Below are 23,014 nucleotides of genomic sequence, written 5' to 3'. Positions count from 1 at the left end.
AGTTTTCCTGAGAAGCCATTGAAATACACAAGCATGTGGACAATTTCAACAGAAAGGAGGAAACCATGAAAATGAACAATTATTTATTTATTTATTTATTTATTTACTTTACTTTACTTATATACCACCGTTCTCAGCCCGAAGGCGCCTCACAGTGGTTCACAACCAGTAAAAACAGCAATAATTCAATGCAGAATATAACAACCATTAACAACTTAACACATTACCCAAACAATAAACACAATAACCGATCACAATCGTCTCATTAACAAAAACATAATCCAGATTCGTCATCCATTGTTCCATTCCTATGTTCATTACCAATCATTACACTAGTTATTCGAACGCCTGCTTGAACAGCCAGGTCTTCACTTTTTTGCGGAATACCATTAGAGATCTGGCTACCAATATTTAAAAAAAAACTCTAAAATTACAACAGAAAAACAACAGGGAGGAAATAATCAGGGACATCTAATCACCTCTCAACAAAAGATTGCTCCAGGCACTGCCAGGCAATCAAATGCTAATCAAGGTGGTCAATTGAAACATTCACACCTAGCTCCAGCAGACAAGAGTCCTTTGTCTCACCCTGGTCATTCCACAGATATATAAACCAATTGTCCTAGTTCCAACAGATCTCACTACCTCTGAGGATGCTTGCCATAGATGCAGGCGAAACGTCAGGAGAGAATGCCTCTAGAACATGGCCATACAGCCTGAAAAAACCTACAACAACCCAAGTTTTCCTAGTTTCCAATAGACCTCACAACCTCTGAGGATGTTTGCCATAGATGCAGGCGAAACGTCAGGAGAGAATGCCTCTAGACCATGGCCATATAGCCTGAAAAAACCTACAACAACGCAAGTTTTCCTAGTTTCCAACAGACCTCACAACCTCTGAGGAGGTTTGCCATAGATGCAGGCGAAACGTCAGGAGAGAATGCTTCTAGAACATGGCCATATAACCTGAAAAACCTATAATAAATAATAATAGCTTATTAACCATCCCAGCCATGAAACCCGCTTCGTAGGGAATGGCACAGGACTAACTACTCCATGTAAAGCGGAGGAAAACACTTCCCTCCAAGCCCTTCTTGGAGGACTTCTTCTCAGAGCTTCCCGAGGCCAGCCTTTCAAGGTGGCACGCGCACGGACCCACTTCCGCCGGAAGTGCCCCTCTCCTGGAGTTCCGCCTCCACTCTCAGTCCCTCACGCGCTCGACGGAAGGAAGGAAGGAAGGAGCTCCCTGAGAGGCTGCCATGCTCCGTGAGGCGCCGCAAAGCTTGCTGGTGGCCAGGATGCTGCTTTTTCTGAGGGACGACGAGGAGGAGGAGGAAGGGGAGGAAGAAGGCAAAGGCCCCGGGGAGAGCGGCCACAGCATCCTCTGCTTCTGCAGCCGGGCCTTCGTCGAGTGAGTCGGGAAAACCTTGGCGTTTCCTTCGCCCGCATGGCTCTCTAATCGCGGCCTGTATTATGCACTCTTCATAGCGCTTTCATTCCGCTTTCCATGGTGACATTCTGTGGAATCCTGGGATTTGCAGTTTAGGAACTACAAGCCTCAGAATGTCACAGGAGGTTGCCATGGTAATTAAAGTGAAATAACGGCAGTATAACCATGCAGTGTGGAAAGTTGACTCTACAGTAAAGGACCGTGGTAGTTGAAGTGGAATTCGAATTCCTAGTGTGAAAATATCCTGGCTGGCGACTAATAAAATAATTTTGGTATAAAATAAGAAAATCCTATCGGTAGCTATTGGAGGATCTGCTGCATGTATATACAGCATGTCATGTTTACTGTTGTCTCCCTTCAGGTTTTTTTTTTTGTTGTTGTTGTTGTTGTGTCAGGAGTGACTTGAGAAACTGCAAGTTGCTTCTGGTGTGAGAGAATTGGCCGTCTGTAAGGACATTGCCCAGGGGACACCTGGATGTTTTGATGTTTTTACCATCCATGTGGGAGGCTTCTCTCATGTCCCCGCATGAGGAGCTGGAGCTGATGGAGGGAGCTCATCCGCGCTCTCCCCGGATTCAAACCTGCAACCTGTCGGTCTTCAGTCCTGCTGGCACAGGGGTTTAACCCACTGCGCCACCGGGGGCTCCTCCCTTCAGGTCACTTGTTGATTTATTGTAAGCCTATGCATTTCATAATATTTACTCACATAGAATCTAGCGGGTGAGCTTGTTTGTTTAGATCTGGCTTAAATTCCACTGGTTCCAATGGAAGTTCAGTTCAGCTACATCTGAATCCAAGATTGTGTATGAGATTTATTTTAATTGCTTCGTAGTAGTATTTTGCTTCGTATTGTAACTGTTATTGCTTGTATTGATGTATTGTGGGCTCGGCCTCATGTAAGCCACACCAAGTCCCTTGGGAGATGGTAGCGGGGTATAAATAAAGTCTTTTATTATATTATTATTATAAGATAAAATAGGAAATTGTATTTTAGGATCTGTGCCTTGCTAGCTTGCTTTGGAATAAAAACCTGGAGTTTACCTTCTCTTTTGAGGCTCTCTTGTCTCTTAGGCGATCCCTCAATGGTCCTCCTAGTGCAGTGTCTTGGCGGTGGGTCCGTAGATGGCTGTGGAGCCATATTCTTGATCCGCATGTTCTCCTGCAGTGAGGGGGAAGGTGGTCTCAATCAGGGTTGACTTGACGCGCCTTCCTCTTGGCACATTTCACCCTTTGACCCTCCATCTGTGCCTCTTTGAATTCTGCATCACTGCTGGTCACAGCTGACATCCAGTTAGAGCACTAAAGGGCCAGGGCTTCCCAGTTCTCAGTGTCTATGCCACAGTTTTTAAGGTTGGCTTTAAACCCACCTTTAAATCTTTTTTCTTTCCACCAACATTACATTTCCCGTTCTTGAGTTCCGCATATAGTAACTGCTTTGGGAGATGCTGATCGGGCATTCAAACAATGTGGCCAGTCCAGCCTTGATAGCATAGCGGCATCACTTCAGTGCTGATGTTATTTGCTTCTTCCAACACGCTGGCATTTGTCTGCCTGTCTTCCCAAGAGATTTGCAGGGTTTTAAAGAGGCAATGCTGATGGGATTGTTCCAGGAGTTGAGTGTGACGTCTGTAGATAGTCCACGTTTAGCAGGCATTAGGAGGACAATAGCTTTATAAACAAGCACCTGGTATCTCTATGGATGTCCTGGTCCTTAAACACTGTGCTTCATTTGGGAAAATGCTGCACTCGCAGAGCTCAGGCGATATTGTATTTCAGTGTTAGTGTTGATTTTTTGTGGAGAGGTGCCTGCCAAGATAGCGGATATGGTCAACATTTTCTAATGTTCCACCATTAAGCTGTATTTCTGGCATTGCAGAGGGATTGACTGGTGAGGAATTTGGAGGGAAATGGTGGTGTTGCCAGTCCATGACCTATACTGGTTGCTGAACTGTAGTGAGTTTCTGAGAGAGAAAGAAACAGATGTAGCAAGTGGCCACATATATCCATCTGTTACAATGCTTGGCATCAGATAATTTTTTTAAAAAAACTCTGTTATAAAGGATGTCACAACTTATCAGCAAGGCATCTCTATCTGCACTTGTCTGACGGACTGTGACACATTTACCAAAGGTTTTATGTGTTCTCCAAAGTTTGGGTAGTTATAGTACTTGTGAGAAGGTTTTGCTTCATGTTTATTTAAGTGATGGTGACTTAGCCTTCAGATATTCTAACTCACAGATTTATCTGGCACTTTCTCTGTATCTTTATGGTATTGGAATTTTTAAAATTCTAAATGATGTCAATCTCTTCTTAGTGTTTGTTTTGGAATTGAAGTTACTAGTAGGACATTATTTTCCTGTTTAGTGACAGCATTTACTCATTTTCTAAATTTAGCAGTCCTTTTTTTTTTCTTTAGAAAAGACACATTATAGAGTATTTGTTCCAAAGAATATTCATGTGAGTGGTGTAGTGAAGAACTAAGAGAATGCTAAGATGACAGTCTAAAAAATATATAACACTAGTGTGGAGAAGACTAGCATTTCATTACTGTATGGCATTTATACAAGTATATTTCCATTTTCTTCCAGGGATCGAAAACTATACAAGTTAGGTTTAAAAGGATTTTATGTCAAAGGGGAGGAAGACAGCACAGGTAAGTTGTTCCTGGGATTTAAAATACATATTTTTGCAGCCATATGATCTGTTACTGTAGCACCACTATACTTATAATAAATAATAATAAATAAAAAATTATTTATAGACTGCCTCCCTTTCCGAGGGGACTCTTTTCATATATGTTTTTACATGTATATTTTTAAATCCTCTATGTGACAGATTTAAATCCAATATGGTGTTTTTGTTAGTGTTAGGAATTTCATTCTCAGTCCCTTGCTTTTATAAAAAGCATGTCTTGCAGTTCCCCTCTAGAGCAAAGAAAGTAGAAGCTCAGTATTTGATACTATCCTTGCAATTATTTCCGATTGATGCCCAAGATTTTTTGAAATATTTAGTTTAAAAATAATTAAGTTAATCTGGAAAATGCTCTTGTATTCATTATGCATTTATTGTATATTGGCATGCTTAAATGAGATTTTTTTCAAACTTTTTAAAAACGAATACTACAGATTGCTTTCTGAGGAAAAAAAATCCTGGTATTGTTTGTCTGCTCCAAAAACTTCCCATAGATTAAAATTTATATTAAAATGTAACTCCATCATTTTTTATTAACAGGGGAAGATCAAGTATCTGAAGATGAGGAAAAAGAGCAAAAACATGATATTAATACTGCTGATTTACCATCAAACAGCCATGTCCCTGAGGTTGAAGACATTGAATTAGACTCAGAAACTGAACTTATGAAGAGTATGGGTTTGCCTTTACAATTTGGTGGAACAGCAGTCCATAAGACTATTGTGGTAAAAACTCAGCTTATTTTTATGCTGCTATATGTCTGTGGTATTTTTACATTTTTGAAGTTAAAAATAACCTGAGCAGTTAACAAAACAAGGCCTGAGAGATCCTCTGTATTCTTATTATGCTTAATTTTGATGATCTTATGAACTCACACTGAATTTTTGCACAGGCAACCCAGAGAGAAAAATGTCCCGCCCCCCTAAAATTTGTGGAATGGCTTTTACAACTTTCATGTGAGTTCATAAATTCTGTATGTCAGCTTCTGACATGACAGAGAAAATATAGATATTTCCCCCTTGAGCTAATGTGGAGTTAAAAAATGAAAGACTACTGAGATTTTTTTTTTCAAATGCAATATCCTTTAAGATATTCTGAATGAGGGTGAAATGGTGGGTTGATTTGATGACAGTTAAGAATTAATAAATAAACGCCATTTCAAAAGCCTCACAAGATTTAGTTTGTCATGGTTTTTACTGGCTAAATTAATCTCTCACTTCAAAAGGCCTGAAACCTTTCTAAATATCATAAAATAAGCTTTGAAAATCTATTCTAGAGAATTTAGAACATTTTTATTTATTTATTATTTACAGTATTATTTCTTACCCCTGGGGGAACTCAAAGCGGTTTACATACAGTAGAAATAATGGCAAATTTCAATGTCTTAGAAACGTAAACCAAATCACGAATCAACACCATGTAACTGAACATGAAAAGAATAGGACAAATCACTATAAAATAAGAAAAAATGAAATTTAGAACATGAAATATAAGAGTTAAAAACATATAATACACACATTAAAATAGGATTGGTATATTGTGCTACTCAATAAACAACAGAAACCATTCTTTGTCACATTTTGTTATTATTAAAGGAGTCTTCTATTCTTTCCTTTAAATAAATTGATACTATTTCTTAAAGAGCCCTGATTCAGTGTTACTTCCAGTGGGAATCATATAACCCTCCAAATGTTGTTGGGCCATAGCTCTCAGCCTTATTCCCTAGTGGCCAGGGCTGCTGTTTTTGAAATTTGTGATTTCCGTCCCTATTGTGCAATGACATCTGAAATTAAATGCTTGAATGGAAACATAGCTAAGAAGGAAATCATACTGGGCTGCTCAATTAAGATTGTATCAAGTTTCAGATGATGAGACTCACATGATATTGTGATCACCTGTTTGTTTTACAATCTAGCAATACTGTGAACCTCTATGACAGTGGTTCTCAACCTGTGGGGGCCCAATATTTTGGCTTACAACTCCCAGAAATCCCAGACAGTTTACCAGCTGTTAGGATTTCTGGGAGTTAAAGGCTACATCATCTGGGGACCCACAGGTTGAGAACCACTGCTGTATGAAATGAATGAAGCAGATATGTTGTATCAGAGCTTATTATGTTCTGTGTACAAATTCGTGTATTAATCTTTTTCAGGAATCTGGGAATACTTATAAAAGGGGTAACAAAGTAATGAAGAGGAAGAAGAAGAAGAACATGCTGCAAAAAGATATTCTTGAAATAATGAAGGATACTTTGGAAGAGGATTATGAGATTGAAGACAGCCACTCTCTAGCTGATGACCCATCCTTAATTAACAAGGAAGTTGATGAACAATGTGAAGATGGAGAAGTCAAACTCGATGAGCTGAATGAAAAATGGGAAACATATTGGGGCGAGTATGGAGAAGGACTTCTTTGGAAAAGTTGGCAGGAAAAGCAGGAGGATGTAGATTCTGAACTTTTATCTATTAGCGTACCCTGGGATAATCCTGAAATGAAGGAAAAATGGCAACAGCATTATAATGAACTGTACTGGTATTACTGGGAACAGTTTCAGTACTGGGCAAATCAAGGTTGGACTGTTGATGTGGCACATAGTAGTCTAGAAATAAATAAAAGTAACGTGGAAACAAAGGAAGAAAAAACACAGAATACTGAAATAGATAATGAGTGCAGAGAAGTTCTGGACTCAAATTTCTGTTCTCGTCCTTCTGTTGCTAGCTGCGAATGTAATCCCATTCTAAATGACAGTCAGTGTAATATTGACATTCTTACAGAGATCAATAAAATAAATTTGAACTCAGAAGAAGCAGAAGATAGCAAATTGGAAAGCATGGTTGATAGCAAAGATAGTCAAGGACTCTGTTTAACAAGCATGGAAAGGCATTGTCCTTGTGATTCAGACCAGTCTAAGAAATCTGATGAGGGACCAAAAGAAGAAAATACAACTTCTGAATATGGATGTTCAAACCAAGCAGGTTGGTATATCAGTGTCAAACTTTCCCTTATACCCGTTCATATACCTTTGAGGTTTTCCCTCAGATGAAAAGCCAACTCTATGGAAATGCACTGTTTCCTTGTGAAAGATTCATTCAGGCCAGAGATGACGACAGGTCACATCTTAGTGACAGCAATGAGAAAATTTGCTTGAAGCTCTGATACATTAAATGTATTGCTTCAACTAGGACTTGATAGGTGAATGCAGGAGGTGGAATTACCATGTAGTGACCAATTGATTGGATTAGACCATAGAGTTTTCAAGCAGGAAAAAGCTTAGAAATAATGTTTCTGTGGCCCTATCAACACTACCGTTATAATGCAGATTAACTGCATTGAACTGAATTATATGACCCTATAATGTAGTTCAGTCTGCATTATAATGTCAGTGTAGATGAGGTCTATGATTATTTCTCAAACAAAATACACTATCATGTTCTGTTTCCACTTCAGCTTCACTGGCACATTCCACAGGAGGTGGGGGATCATCGCACAGTAACAGTGATGGTGATGAACAGCCACCTGAACAGAAACCTATCAGATTAAAAAGAAGGCAGGTTATCAGTTTCACCATATGTTTTTAATATCTGGGTTTTTGTACAGTTCTGTACCATTTTAATATTTATATGTCTAACAATGTTGCTATTCTCATGTTCAGCCAGTAACATAGGTATTATGCTGAAAGCTCTTTTCTCCCATGGCATGCCTATTGACTCTGTTTGTAAAGAAAATAATTTACTTTCATTTAAAAGACTACAGCATGTTTTAAGTTCATAATTTATACTCTGTATCATTAAAAGGATAATCAAAACTGTTACAAAGGCTTGCTTTTTGAGATAAAAGGATCTGTGGCCATTTCATTGAAGATCAGAAGAACATTATCTGAGAAGATGTTAAAGATGATACTGAAGAACTTGAAGAGAGTTTTAAATACATTTAGCTTTGTATAATTATTTAATTATAAATTAAATATATAATTTAATATAATTATATATTATTGTTTACATTTAATTCAAAGAATGAATTAGGCAATGAAATTTACTGGGTTTTTTTCTCTCATCTTGCTATGAATTGTAATGCAAGGGTTGTGGTTTCTTTCAAGCCATGAATTAGATGCTGAAGAAGATCCTCAGGCAGATCCTGATGAAGTTTTTGGTCTCTTGGGGCTCAAGCGTGGCACAGGACAAAGGTGGAGTGAAGTTTCTCTATTTTTCTTAAACTGTGCTTTCACTAAAAAAAAAAATCATTGTTTTTAATGTATCATTTAACCTTTTCCTATGTGTGGAAATGAAATTGATGTTCAGTTTCTCCAGAAAAAAATTGATAATATTTACATTTTTCTTAGCTTATAAAAAAGCATTATATGTGCAGAGATATGTTGGTTCAGTGTAAACAAGAATTACGCACTTACAGTAGTTTGTAGAGATGGGATTAAGGATTGAATTGGGATGAAAGTCACCCCTTTTGGGAAAACAGTATTGGTACAAAGCTTATTAAATCATAAATATATCAAAGCACACCTAGCACTGTGACTTGGGATGCATGCTGATGTTTTTGTGATCCCCAACTACTCCGACCTTTTAAATAGATACGTTTTTCTATCTGTTGAGGGTCCTTGCCTCTTGTCAGCTAATTCTGGATTCTGTTTAGAGTTACCTTTATCAACTGCCAGTCATAAGAGTACTCGGCTCATGACAGCAATTAAACCAGAGAAGCCAAGTTAACATCAGTATTCTACTTAAGCATCCTTAAGTATTGGGATTCAGAATATTTATTTGGTACTCTAGTTATTATAGTCATTTCTAAATATATAAACATAACGTTTCTCTTAGAAAGAAAGACAAACTGAACACTTAGCTTAATTCAATTCAATTGCATTTCCTGTAGGGCGTCATGCATTACAGATAACCACATCACATGGATTTCTTGATGCTCACTGTCATAAGCATATTTCATAGGGAGATTAGCTCTCTATTTTTCTCTGTCTTGGTAATAATAAACACATGTAGAAACACAATCTTTTGGAGGCTTTAAAACAGAGGTTAGATGGCCATCTGTCGGGGATGCATGACTGTGCTTTTCTTGCATGGCAGGGGTAAAAACTGGATAGCCCATACCGTCTCTTCCAATTCTATGATTCTATAATCTTTCTAAACCATTTAACATAGCCTTTTATCCATCCTCATCATCATTAAGTTACTGATAATTCCATAATTCCTGCCAAGACACCATAAAGACATTTCATACAGGACTGTCACTTGTACCTATATAGAGTTTGGTCCCTTAGATTCTCCTTAACCATTTTAATGTATATATTGTATACCTTCAAGTGTCCATTATCATCAGAGGTTTTCAGTGTTTTTCTCCTTGTTAATCTTAACGGTATTTATTGTTATACAATCAGGTATCCATTCTTAGGATACCTTAACTTGCATAAATCAGCATTTTTGGCTTCCATTTTCTGGAAGTTTGAGTTTATTCATTAGAAAGAGTACAGTCTCATAAAACTGCTGCCCTCATTGGATACTGCAGGACATCCGTATTTTTGACTGTCTGAAAACTCAGATTGTTAGCTATCCAGTCAAAATAGCAGAGGAACACACTACTGTTATCTCTACCCAATTAGAACACATTTCTTTTCAATAAGCATACCTGGAGTCCAATAGAAATTGTTACTACCTCAACTCATGCACCTCAGAGGAGGTTCATTCCTGGATCAGGCTATTTTTGTCTTGAGTGCAATTGTGGAGATGTTTCTTATTTACTTTCTATCATTTATCCCCAGACTATAGCCATACCTAAATGATCCTGAATAATGTAGACAGACTCTCACTGATCTAATTGCCTGAATTAGTTATTTTGCCATAACTTAGTATCTCCTTTAAAGTTTAAGATTAAACCAAAAAGTTATTAACAAAATATGGCTTCCCCAAAACTGTAATGTCTTCGAAATCTAACTTCTCAACAGATTGTCCAAGGAGAGCGAGCATTGCATCATTTGTCAAAACTTGAAGTGGCCTCTAATTGTTATTTCTGAATTTTGGCATTTTTAGCAGCCTGGAGAGTTCTGAGACAGAAAAATGGGTTTTGAACCTGACCTAGTTAATTACTCCAATCTAAAACTAAAGATGGGTCCTGAAAAAACTATTACTTGGACCTGTTTTTGTGGAGACTCCCAAATGTAGAACACAGTACTGCTAAATGTCAATTAAATCTTTCCCCCTAAATATGTACAAATTGTTTCCCATATTGAAATGTTGTGTGTGCCTTTTTCAGATACAGAGAAATTCCTGGTTTCAGTGAAAGAAGAGTGACTCATTTCAATAGAAACATGAAATTTAAATCAAAGTTATTGGATATGCGCAGAACTATCAAGACCAAAAACAAGCATATCTTTTTTACAGAAGAACCTGAAGTGGGAGCATTTAAGAAAAGTAAAACTTTGAATAAGGTAATGGTTGCTTTTCTGTCATAAAAATAGACTCGATAGGAGACAGTGTAGCAAGCTTTCTTTTTCCTATTGTTTTCTAGACAGCTCTTTCATGGTGTCATATATTTGCTAACTTTCATGTTTCCCTGTACCTGCAAACAATTCACTTTGTAGCATATATTGTCTGAGATGACAGACATCCGTGTGTCTTATGGTTCTTAAATAGCATTGGTTTCATACTGCTTTGGTATTTACATAAAATGTATATTCTACCCTTTTTTGGCACCCATATCTCATGGCAGTTGACATTTTAAATCAGTTATGAATTAAAATACCTCCCTCCCCAATAAGAAAAAGTATAATTAAAAAACACAGTAGGTAAAACATAAAATATTACAAAATGTACCTACACAATTAAAAATGTCTCTCTAAATGGGAAACATTTAGCCATATGGTGTTATACCATAATAGAGCATGCAATCTGAGCATATTAAGCATTAATAGTCCCACAAAACAATTACAGATAGGGTGTCTGCAGTCATTGCATTCCTGTTCCAGAGGGGATACATACATACATACATAAATGAAAGTATTGCTGTGAGAAAATGACTCTACTTCCCAGTCACTACTTCTGATAATCAGGATATGAACTTTGTTTGAATCTTACACTGGTTCTGCAGAAGAGGGCAGTATTGGTCACTCCAAAGTTGGCAAACATATTTAAGAAAGTACTTTAAGGCAGTGCTTCCATGCCCTTGAACTACATTTTTTAAATTTCCTGTAAGCTCTGTAGTTGTTACTAGTTGCCATCAAATCATTTTCAGTATATGACAATTGCCTATCATCAATAGCCGCAGTTTACATCTTGCAGACTCAGGACTTTGGCTTTTCTGATTGATATCTACTGAAATGTGATCTTTCCATTTTCCTACTTCCTTGTACTTATCAAGCATTACTGTATTATCATATCCAAAGTACAACAGTCTCGATTTAGCCATGTTGGCCTCTAGGGTTTGATTTTCTCTAGAACCCATTTCTTTTTAGCAGTTCATGATGTCTGTGGCACTCTTCTCTAGCATGTTTCAGAGGAGTCGATATTCCTTCTATCAGCTTTTTTCACTGTCCAGCCTTCATAATCATACATAGAAATTGAACCATTATAACTTTAGTATTCAGTGATATATCTTTACTCTTCAGAATCTCATTTAATTATAACTACTCTTCCAAATCCTAGCAAGTTTCCCAATTTCTTGGCCATCTCTTCCATGACTTTCTTCAGTAATCATTCCAAGTCTTTGCAATTTTATGCTAATGATATGGTGTTATTAGAATGTTATATTACTTATGCCCCTTCCTCCAATGTTCACACTTCCTTCTTCTTGGTCTAACTCTACTTACGGCATGGTATGTGTACAAGTTATTGGTCAGTGTACAAGTTATTCAGATAGGGTGATAAAATGCAGCTCTCGCCTTGTGAACCCTTGTGAACTAATCTGTTTTTCTGTATTCTGTCCTGATTACACATTGTTATTAGTAGTACAAATTACATATCAGGACACAAATCAGTTCCATTTCTTTAACGGTGATGCATAGTTTTTCATGATCTACACCAGTGGTTCCCAATCTTTGGTCCGCCAGTTATTTTGAACTCATTTTCTCAGAAACCCAGCCAGCTTGCCAGCTGTTGGGAATTGTGGGAGCTGAAGTTCAAAACACCTGGAGGACAAAAGGTTGGGAACCACTGATCTACACAATAAAGGCTTTGCATGTTAATGACTTTACAGCCTTTTAGTTATGACTGGGTGACTTGGAAGGTGCTGAACAGACTGTGCTCTGGCAGCACAAGATGCAGAGCCAACCTTAAGAAATGGGGCCACAAAGTGGAGTCTACAACATGCGAGTGTGGAGAAGAGCAAACCACAGAACACCTATTACAATGCAGTCTGAGCCCTGCCACATGCACAATGGAGGACCTTCTTATAGCAACACCAGAGGCACTCCATGTGACCAGCTTCTGGTCAAAGGACATTTAGTATGATGCCAAGTTCTTAAACTTTGTGTTTGTTTTCTTGAAAACAATACAACTGTGCTCTTGGTCTGCTTCTGATACGATAAATAAAATAGATGAGTCCAGTTGCAGGATTCATGACAGCACTACTGTTGCCCTCTGCTGTATCCCAATAGGCTATTGAGTACCCTCTGCCATCTTCCACTCTTTTTTGGATTGTCTTCTCATAGGGGTTATGTGGTAAAAAGAGGTTATGTGTGACTTCCGGCACAGTAGCAACAAATGTTAGCTATGGATCCACTGCAGTTGTCTCTGAAAGATCCTTTGCCAGTATCACCACCATTCTGCCCACTCCTGTTGCTGCCCTTTGGCTCGCTAACAAATTTAATCTGATTTGTCAAAGAAGAATGCAGCCTTCCCAATACAGAAAGGTAGTGCCATTAGCAAATACTCTCTGTGGACTGGATGCTAATGTCTCAGGGACCAGCACTGAAGTTTAGATCACCACTTTGAGTAATTCTACTCTAAGGTAGGAGCTCAATAAGAACTAGCTCACCAATTCCTAACTGTTGACTTTTGTAAGAAAATAGAGAAATATGTGTGTGAAAACATTTTGAAGAGAGTTACTAGAATCCTGAACAGGGACAACATTTTGTTATAGGTCTCACTTATAAACATATAAGCATACATCCATGATCAAAGGTGATTTGATATGGTTTTTTTTAATATGACTGTATCATGCACATGACCTGATACTTTTAATCCGTTTGCATTGAAAAAAACATGCAAGATATATATCCAAGAACCACATACAAAACCATTATTTTCCTTGTGTTGTCATTGCTGTGTATATCAGGCTTCTAGTACAAACCATTATGTCAAACTGTCAGAAGCACTATAATAACAATTTTCCAACAATTTGGAGATACAGTAAACTATTGTCATACTGAAAATGGGAAGAAGTGATCCATTTGATGTGAGGGTGGTGCACATGAGTGCTTGCGTAGTCCTGATTGCAAGAGTATAGTTTACATTTTAAAAGTTCTTTGATAACAAAATTAACTTTGTATTATTTGAAAATTGAAGTAGCAGCGAGAAAGTGTTTTCTGTATTTTGTATTTTTTGTTCAAATGTGGGTTTCAAAATGCTTGGTCCTCTAGGTTGAAAGGTTCTTGAAGCAAGTAGATGAACCTCTGGAAGAGACATCTCAAGACCAAACAATTCATGCTTCCTCCAGCAGTGATTCAGAAGAACAGGAAAATGCTCTTTGCTCACAAAATAATCCAGATGTCCAAAACTGTGAACTGCTGCTCCCTGATTCTAATTCCACTAGACATAGAAGGAACAGCATTGAAGAGGAGAAGCTGATAATAGCAGCAAGGGACTGTAATTCTGAGGTGCCTGTTGAAGAGGTGGAAAAAGAAACATGTCCTTTGGGAAGAGAACTGGTTCCCCTGGATATTCCAGACTATCTCCAGATGGAAACAGAAGGTGAGAGATAAGGTATTAAAATAAATTATGTGTTTTATTCATACTCATAAAAACATACATTTTGGGAAGCAAAAATTGTTGTTTATATTTGTTGTGACGTATTGTGACAGTCATTGTATTGTGACAGTCCAAGGCAGTCATCCAAAATTACTTGATGTACTGAAAGTGAAGAAAGAAGATATATTTGTTGAAGAAAAGATAAAAATGGGAATTTTTCTAGATGAAGTTTATCTGTCCGAACATATCTCCCCCTGTTAACCACCTCGGAGATTAAGATCTTCTGGGTTGCACCTTATTGTTTTTTAGTATATATTTATTTTAATTCAATGGATTTTAAGCCTAATGTTGTATGTGTTTAAGGCACTGGATAAATGCCATATATTAGCCACCTTGAGCCCCCCTTTGGGTAGAGAAAGGCAGAGTATAAATAAAGTAAATTAATAAATAAGTGTATTAAGGTATTCCAAAAGTGATGGTCTTCTGGGGCATTGGGTTTTTCTCCATGCAGGTGAAGTAAAACCTATAAAAAAGAAGAAAAACAGAAAAAAGAAAAACAGAAATATACCATCCCTGCCCCCTGAAATAGCTGCCGACCCAGAATTGGCTAAATACTGGGCACAGAGATACAGGCTGTTTTCTCGGTTTGATGAGGGGATTCACTTAGACAGAGGTAAGTTCATTATAGTAATAGCCATACCTATGAATTAAAAGCTATATTATCTTGAAGTGATTAATAAGTTTGGCAATCAAGTATTTATAGGCATACATTGTTGAGTGGTACTACAGTCATTGGCCATGTTAACACATCACAGCAGCTAAGATTGTATTAGTTTACTGTGATTTAGCAGTACCCTAATGCATGTTGCCTATGTGATCCCTCTAGGCTCGAGGTAAAACTAAACAAGAAGGTGTAACTTATTCTGATATCTGACCCTGGGATTCTGAAACATTCCCCCAAACTGATTGCAAACTCTAACAACCCTTGGTTTGTTCGTGAGCAACAAACCAGGATCCATTCACACATTATTAAACTTCAGCTCCCATCAGCTTTTAGCCAGCATAGCCAGTGGTGAAGAATGATGGGATCTGAGTTAAGAAAAGTATATCAAGGAGCATCTATCTATCTCACATCCTAGGCTGTACATTTTGTAATATTCCACATCAGCATATTGATTTATTTTTGTTCAGATGCATTTCTTTTTGTAATTTAAAAATCTGACAAACTGGTTGTTTTTTTAAATCAGAGGGATGGTTTTCTGTTACACCTGAGAAAATTGCAGAGCACATTGCAGACCGCGTAATGCAGTCCTTCAAGTCTGACGTCATAGTGGATGCATTTTGTGGTGTGGGAGGAAATTCAATTCAGTTTGCCCTGGCAGGAAAAAGAGGTAAATGTTTTCCTTTTTCCCCCTCTTCGTGTGTGTGTGTCAGGAGCAATTTGAGAAGCTGTGAGTCGCTTCTGGTGTGAGAGAATTGGCCATCTGCAAGGACATTGGCTAGGGGACGCCCGGATGTTTTACCATCCTGTGGGAGGCTTCTCTCATGTCCTCGTATAGGAAGCTGGAGCTGACAGACGGGAGCTCACCCCGCTCCCCAGATTTGAACCGCCAACCTTTTGGTCAGCAGTCCTGCCAGCACAAGGGTTTAACCCATTGCGCCACTGAGAGCTCCTATTTTACTAGATATGTTGTGAATATTGTTGTCAATATTTTACTAGGTATGCTGTGACTATTGAAAAAGCTTGGATTATAGTTAAGAATTGTTACTACATAAATTGTTTTTTAAAATTAAATCTCCCTAAATTTAGCTTTGAATTTACATTGTAAATTGGTAAGATAACTATTCATATACAGAGAAAACGCAATGGTTAAAGCTAAGTAAGTTTCATTTGTCTTTAGAATAAGCATTAATTTTTCACTACATACCCTTTCTGTCTCTATCTATCTGTGCTTAAAATGCTTTGTTTTTCAGTAATTGCTATTGATATTGATCCTGTGAAGATCCGTCTCGCACACAATAATGCGGAAGTGTATGGAGTGGCTGACCAAATAGAATTCATATGTGGGGATTTCATGAAGCTTGCATCCCGTTTAAAAGGCGACGTTGTGTTTCTGAGTCCTCCGTGGGGTGGTCCTGAATATACCACTGCAGAAGTTTTTGATGTTAAAACAATGATTTGTCCTGATGGATATCCTTTTCCAAGTTGAGCAGTAACTGGTAATTTTTTACAAAATGAAGTTTAACGTTATATATCAGGTATGGGCCAACTTCGGCCCTCCAGTTGTTAGGAATTGGGGAGTTGAAGTCCAAAACATCTGGAGGACTGAAGCTGGCCCACACCTAATATGTATATTATGTATCCTGGGAATTGTTCTTGGTTTGGAATTCCAGGGTGCCAAGGTATTTTGAAAAAAATAGTTTTGGCTTCTTTTTTTCATTGTTACTGGAAACATAAAAAAAAATCTTAAATGAGATCAGATTTAAGATTTGGATAGTTGAAAGTATTAAGGTGCAGGCATACAGGTATTTTTCATTTTCAGCCTCCTATTAGAGACTGTCTCTCATAACAAAGTTACAGATCATGTTTTATAAAATAAGTTCTTTTCATTCTTAAGATATTTTATTATAATTTACAGAGATACAGTATACGATTATGAATAAACTCTGAGGCAAGTTGTCTTCTTTGGCAAATGAATCTTAGGCTACCTGGGAAGTTAAAGATATTTTGAAGATGTAATGAACAAGGGCCCCCTGGTGGTGCAGCGGGTTAAACCACTGAGCTGCTGAACTTGTTGACCAAAAGGTTGGCAGTTTAAATCCAGGGAGCAGGGTGATCTCCTGTTATTAGGCCCAGCTTCTGCCAACCTAGCAGTTCAAAAACATGCAAATGTTAGTAGATCAATAGGCACCGCTTCTGCAGGAAGGTAACAGCGCTCCATGCAGTCATGCTGGCCACATGACCTTGGGGGTGTCTATGGACAATGCTGGTTATTCAGCTTAGAAATTGAGATTAACATAACCCCCCCCCCCCCCCCCCAGAGTCGGACACGACTAGACTTAATGTCAGGGGAAACCTTTACTTTACCTTATGAACAAGTATTCAAATATCACCTTAAAATTCCAAAATACAGAACACTTCCAGTCCCAAGTATTTCAGAAAAGGGATATTCACTCTGTATATACCATATTAATAATTATTCTCTCTGGGTTCGTAATTATGAATTTTTGTGGAGTCATTGTGCACATAAGTCCCCATGTTTTTGTCATGCACCCAATATCATTGGACCAACAGGAACTTGATGGAGTAACATGAGGCCAGCATTTTAAATGGGTCCCTATTCCTGTGTTATTTAAAATACTGAAGCAATATGTATTTTTTGTCTTCCTTAACCTCTCTATACATTCGAAGTTTTCAAGCTGTCACAAAAGATTACCAACAACATTGTGTATTTTCTTCCCCGCAATGCAGACATAGATCAGGTAAGTTGTAATTTAAGGTGTAGTGTAGCACAGCGATTACAAGACTAATTCTTTAGTTCAAAACTCATTTCTGCCTGCTGGTCTTAATTTAGAGATAGATATAGCTGTGACAAACCTCCAACAGTTTGTATATACTAAAGTATTTTAAAGGTTTATTGATTTGGAAAGTATTTTTTTATTAAAATGAAATTCCATAACATTCTGATATATGAAAGATCTCATGGCAATTTGCCATTTTGTGATTGTGTATCTTGATGTGTTAATACCCTTTCTAATCAGAGATGAGAAAACCTTTGAATAGTTCTGATTTAGATCACAAAGGAGATACAGTAACACTGTATATTGTGCAAGTATGGTTTAAATAAATATTGATTCACATGCCTACATACATTAATTTGGAATGGGTCGTCTTATGGTCTTGAAAATGTGCATACTCACAGAACCACAGTTGCTGGTTCATATGAAGAATAAAAACACTCTTATCAGGATGCTGGAGGGATTAAAGACAGTGAATGTTATGATAAGTAGCAGGGGAACAAAAATAGTTTTCCTTTTAAATTCTAAGAGGTCTATGGACTAAATATAATCTGGTCCCCATAGGAGCAGCATGGTCCATCCATGTATGGAAGCATATCGCTAATTTCCACCTATGGCACTCTATGCTGTTAATCGGAATGAGACATTTTATGTGTTTCTCTGTGCCCATATACTGTAAGCTACATTCTGAAGCAAAGGAAAGAAGTGGAAATCTTCTATTCCCCCTTCAAAACTATTGCCCACTTGCATATAAATGGTTGGCAGTGGGGAACAGGTCCCTTTAACCTCTATGTATAGACAGTGTGACAGTAGTGAACTAGATTGTACCTAAATATGTCTGTAATTATAAACTCTACATTAGCATGATATTTGTATGTTTAAAAATGTACATTAATTTTTGTACTCTCTACTTAAATAAGATAAATAACTGAATGGAAATATATTGCAATGGACAGGAACTGAGTAAACGCAGAGAGCATTTGTTTTAAAAATTGTGCAATATAGTTATTCCCCTGATTCACTGTCAAAGTTCAGTAAACTTTGGAGAAATGTAGTTGCAAAAAAAAGCCAGTCTATAATTGGGTCTTGGCTCATTTTCACGTACACAGGAGCTGAAACTGCTGAGGCATGATTTTGCAGGCTATAGATAAGATAGCAATTTCTTAAACAGTATTTTGCCTCCCTGCCATCTTATTGGAGAACTCTTCTTTTATCTAGCAAGAATCTGAATAGCTGGAATGAGAAGAACTCATGACTTTTCAATGTCCACTTAAAAGTTTATAGCAAGGATGGCAGCCTACAGCAGTCAGCTTAATATCACTGGCTCCTCTACCCAATCTTAGACTTCTTATGCAGTTATCAGTTCAGGTCCTCTCACCAGAAGACTTATAGATGAAGAGAAAACAGGTTGAAAAGAGAAGATGGTCTGAAATAGGGGCGGGGGACTTGGGTATGTCAGGAGCAACTTGAGAAACTGCAAGTCACTTCTAGTGTAAGAGAATTGGCTGTCTGCAAGGACATTGCTCAGAGGACGCCCAGATGTTTGATTTTTTTTTTTACCATCCTGAGGGAGGCTTGTCTCATGCCCCACATGTGAAGCTAGAGATGAGACAGGGGCTCACCCCACTCCTCGGATTCAAATCGCCAACCTGTCGGTCTGCAGACCTGCCGGCGCAAGGGTTTAACCCATTGCGCCACTGGGGGCTCCTAGAAATAGAGTGAAAGTTAAGAAGTTGACTCACTTATTTTACTCTGGCACTTTCAGCTGCCTAGTTCATTCCTATCAATCCAAGTCTTTCCATGGGCTGTGATTATCTTAGGTATGAATTAGATCTTTGGTGAATATAAATTTATAACTAAACTTTCCAATCCATATCTCTATGGTATTTCTCTTAGAAACTCCATGGGTGTGCATTATCTTCATATAATAATGTAATTTTGCTGCCTTTATAACCAGCTTCTGATTTGTGGTTCCCAGTTTGTTTTCTTTTTTGTTCAATTTTTTTTCTTTTAAAAACATTTTATTTTATTTTTGAACACATTTTAAAAGAAAGGGAGCTTTTGGGTGTCTAATTTCACTTTGGCATACAAGAGGTTTGTCTCTTCAATGATTAATCCTACTTTACTTCCTCCCTTTTTACAGTAAGTGAAGAGTTTTTATTAATAGCTTAAAAATAGGGGAAGTGAAGTCTGTTTGGACTAGTGTTTTTGCAGCTGAAGTTTCAAAAGAAAACAGAAAGAAAATAGAGACAGTTTGATATACAATATGTAGGAACTGATCACTGATTTAAATATAGCAGTCAGCATAAACCATCCTTGATCTTTTCAAGACCTGCGTGTACTGATGCTACCAGGTACTATCAGTGCTGGCAAGGTAAATAAAGTCGCATTGTGGTTGTGGAATATAGTATCTGGTCTAACCAGTTCAATTCTTAAATAGAAATGTTAGTAGAGTTTGTTTAGGCAAGACTTGTGGTTCTTTCTCCATGACTTTAATGACAAATACATATGTAATCTTTTATTTGAATAAATCAGCCTTACTATCACTGATTAAAAACTAAACAATCAGTCATCAAATTAAATATTTTATGCTAATATGAACACAATATGAAAATACCTTTCCATGATTTCTTTTTAACTAAACTGCCCTAGAAATAATTATTGAATGGCAGCTTGTAGATTGTAAGACCATCCCAATGACTATTTCTTATTTTGTGGGGGAAAAGATGATATCTTTTCAAAGATAACTTTTCCATTATAAGAATGTTACATTATAAGGATGTTTACTTAATCAGCAAGTGCCTTGTATGTACATGATGAACATACATGACTGAGGAAATGTGGCTCCTTCTGTCATGCCCAGGGCTTTAAATAGACTGCAACAGTTTTGAATTGAAGCTGGAAGTTACTACCCTAAGACGGCTGCAAATCTGGACAACTGTAAAAGTAATAAAGTATATCAATGAGATATCATATTGTTACATGCTACTAATTGCAATAGCTATAGATTGTCTCTATTACAAGCGTCAGCACTACTGGAGGAGTTTTAGCATGCTTACCAAGGGAAGACTGGACTATATAGACTATTGGTCTGATCCAGCAAATAGGTTATTGATGGGGAATTCAAATATTAATCAACGGAGACCTTGTGGACAATGACGGTAATTGAGCAGGGAGAGAGGAGCATTTTTAAGGGCCAATATATTCTTTTGCACCTACAGGTAGTCCCCAAGTTTCGAACAAGATAGGTTCTGTAGGTTTGTTCTTAGAATCATAGAGTTGGAAGAGACCTTGTGTGCCATTCAGTCCAACCCGCTGCCAAGAAGCAGGAAAATGGCATTCAAAGCACCCCTGACAGATGGCCATCCAGCTTCTGTTTAAAAACCTTCAAAGAAGGAGCCTCCACCACCACCTCTTAAGTTGAATTTGTTTGTAAGTTGGAACAGGAGCATATTTTAAGTGTAAATCCAAGCAAAAATATATCTGCTTTAGCTATGGATAGCATAAGGAAGGGTTATCATCCGGTGGTGTTTTTTTTCTTTTTCTGTCTATGTCCCTGTTCAGAAAATTTCACCTCACTTTCTATCTCTGTGATAATTGGATTTTGAAAAGATTATTGTAGGTTGATGTGGAAATAAAGATTGGTGATAAAGCTTCACTGGCGGCACCATTTCCTCATGATTACTCTTCCAGGAGTGAGTTTCCGTTCCTCGGAGTAGATTTCTCTCACTTCCTGTTGTCTCACCCCCGTTCTTAACTGTGAGTTGGATGTTTGTAACTCAGAGACTGCCTGTATTATACTGCTGGTGGAAAGAGTAACATGAACTGTAAAAAACTTTGCTCACCAAACAGTAAACACTAATTTAGGATGTTGTTTATTATTACAGCTGTGCCTTTCTCTCAAATATAGCATAATATGGCGATATTACATTGGAATTCAAAATATATATTTGTGTTTATGTGTGCATTTTTTACTTTTTAGGTGGCTTCCTTAGCTGGACCAGGAGGCAAAGTTGAAATAGAACAAAATTTTCTGAACAACAGGTTGAAGACCATAACTGCTTATTTTGGAAACCTGATCAGAGAAAATGCATCATAATGGGTTTGGGTAAATGAATGACTTATCAAGGCAAAATTGATGGTCCGAAATTTCTGAATTTTATCCCTTCATCTGATTCTAAAATCAATGGCTGTCTTTTTTTTTTTTAAGAAGAGATCATTTGGAATATCTGTTGCAGTGCCAATAAAATGTTTTATAATAAAACATATTTTCTGTGGTGTTCGGTGAAGTGACAAAGACATAAATAGACTTTAGTTTATATAGAAAGTCTGTATTTTGAAATGTTTCTTAAATTGAGAGACTGACCTTTCTATGCCAACAATAGGTACTTTAGATTCTGATTTTGGCTTTTTAAAAAAGTTGAATATATTAATATTAAATACTAGTTTTGTCTATTTTAAAAAGTAGAATATGTTTCAGTAGAGTGGAATTCACGAGAGATTGAGATTAAAGGAAAGAGAATACTTATTAACTGAAGGGAGAAGCAAGAGCTGGAAAAGTTGAAATTACAAAAACTGAGAAAAAATGAAAATACACAAATAACAGTTGAAAAGGAAGACGGGAGTAGGGAAGAACGTCGATGGCTAAAGAAGAGGATTTTCTTAAACATTACCCCTTTTTCTGGATATATTTGATTTGCTGATTCTAAAAATGACACCAGGTTTCTCCTATCATTTCTAGTTTTTGAGATACAGAACATATACCATCTACCAGCTCACCCATAGAAAATCATGTTAACTATGTATAATAAACTAGAAGTGGTGCGGTCTATCCAATGCGACTTTCTGAATCAGTGCCCCAAATAACCCAAGGAACAGGCCTAAAAGCCAAGGCACCAAGAAAAGAAATGTTGGGCTGTGTAATCAAACTGCAAAAGTTGAACTCTAAAATGTGGAAGGCCAGTTGTACTTACTGGAGTGTCAGCCATTTTGCTCCAGTGACTCTGATTAGCATGTTGCTGTTCTCAACTGAGTGAAAATTCTTGGGAGTAATGTAATCTGGCATTTGGGGAGCAAAGTTAACAGTTAACGAAGAGATCAATTATTGTATATTGATGGTTATGTCCATCTTCCTTTCCAAAAACAAATTCAGAGAGTGGCTGCCAACAGCAACTTTTGCCAAAAAGACTGATGAGAAATCGAATGACTTTTTGATTAGCATGATCAGGGCAATTCCATTGTTCACAGAAGTGCAATATATATATATATATTTCACACTTCAAGGGATACATCCCCCCCCCCCCAAAACCAAGGTGGATTGAACATGTAGAAGAAAAGCTCCCAAACATTTAATGTTGGTGACACTTTTTAGACTTGGATCATTTTGTGATACAGTAATTCAGTTTTACTAGCAAACCAGAGGTTAAACCAAACC

At 37.4% G+C, this 23,014-nt stretch overlaps 1 protein-coding gene across 1 annotated transcript; it reads left to right on the top strand.

The window, feature by feature from the left end:
- Nucleotides 1-1,180: 1,180 nt before the first annotated feature.
- Nucleotides 1,181-21,846, top strand: TGS1 (trimethylguanosine synthase 1). Its single transcript, XM_067467419.1, has 13 exons — nt 1,181-1,411; nt 4,039-4,103; nt 4,682-4,866; nt 6,294-7,116; nt 7,589-7,688; nt 8,238-8,324; nt 10,412-10,586; nt 13,734-14,064; nt 14,573-14,734; nt 15,309-15,452; nt 16,036-16,254; nt 17,468-17,544; nt 21,563-21,846. The coding sequence occupies exons 1-13, from the start codon at nt 1,260-1,262 to the stop codon at nt 21,677-21,679; spliced, it is 2,637 nt and encodes an 878-aa protein (XP_067323520.1). The 5' UTR covers nt 1,181-1,259; the 3' UTR covers nt 21,680-21,846.
- The last annotated feature ends 1,168 nt before the right edge of the window (nt 21,847-23,014 follow it).

The sequence above is a fragment of the Anolis sagrei genome, chromosome 4 (assembly GCF_037176765.1).
Source record: "Anolis sagrei isolate rAnoSag1 chromosome 4, rAnoSag1.mat, whole genome shotgun sequence".
In the NCBI taxonomy this organism is placed as follows: Eukaryota; Metazoa; Chordata; class Lepidosauria; order Squamata; family Dactyloidae; genus Anolis; species Anolis sagrei.
This window is presented reverse-complemented; position numbering and strand designations above follow the sequence as displayed.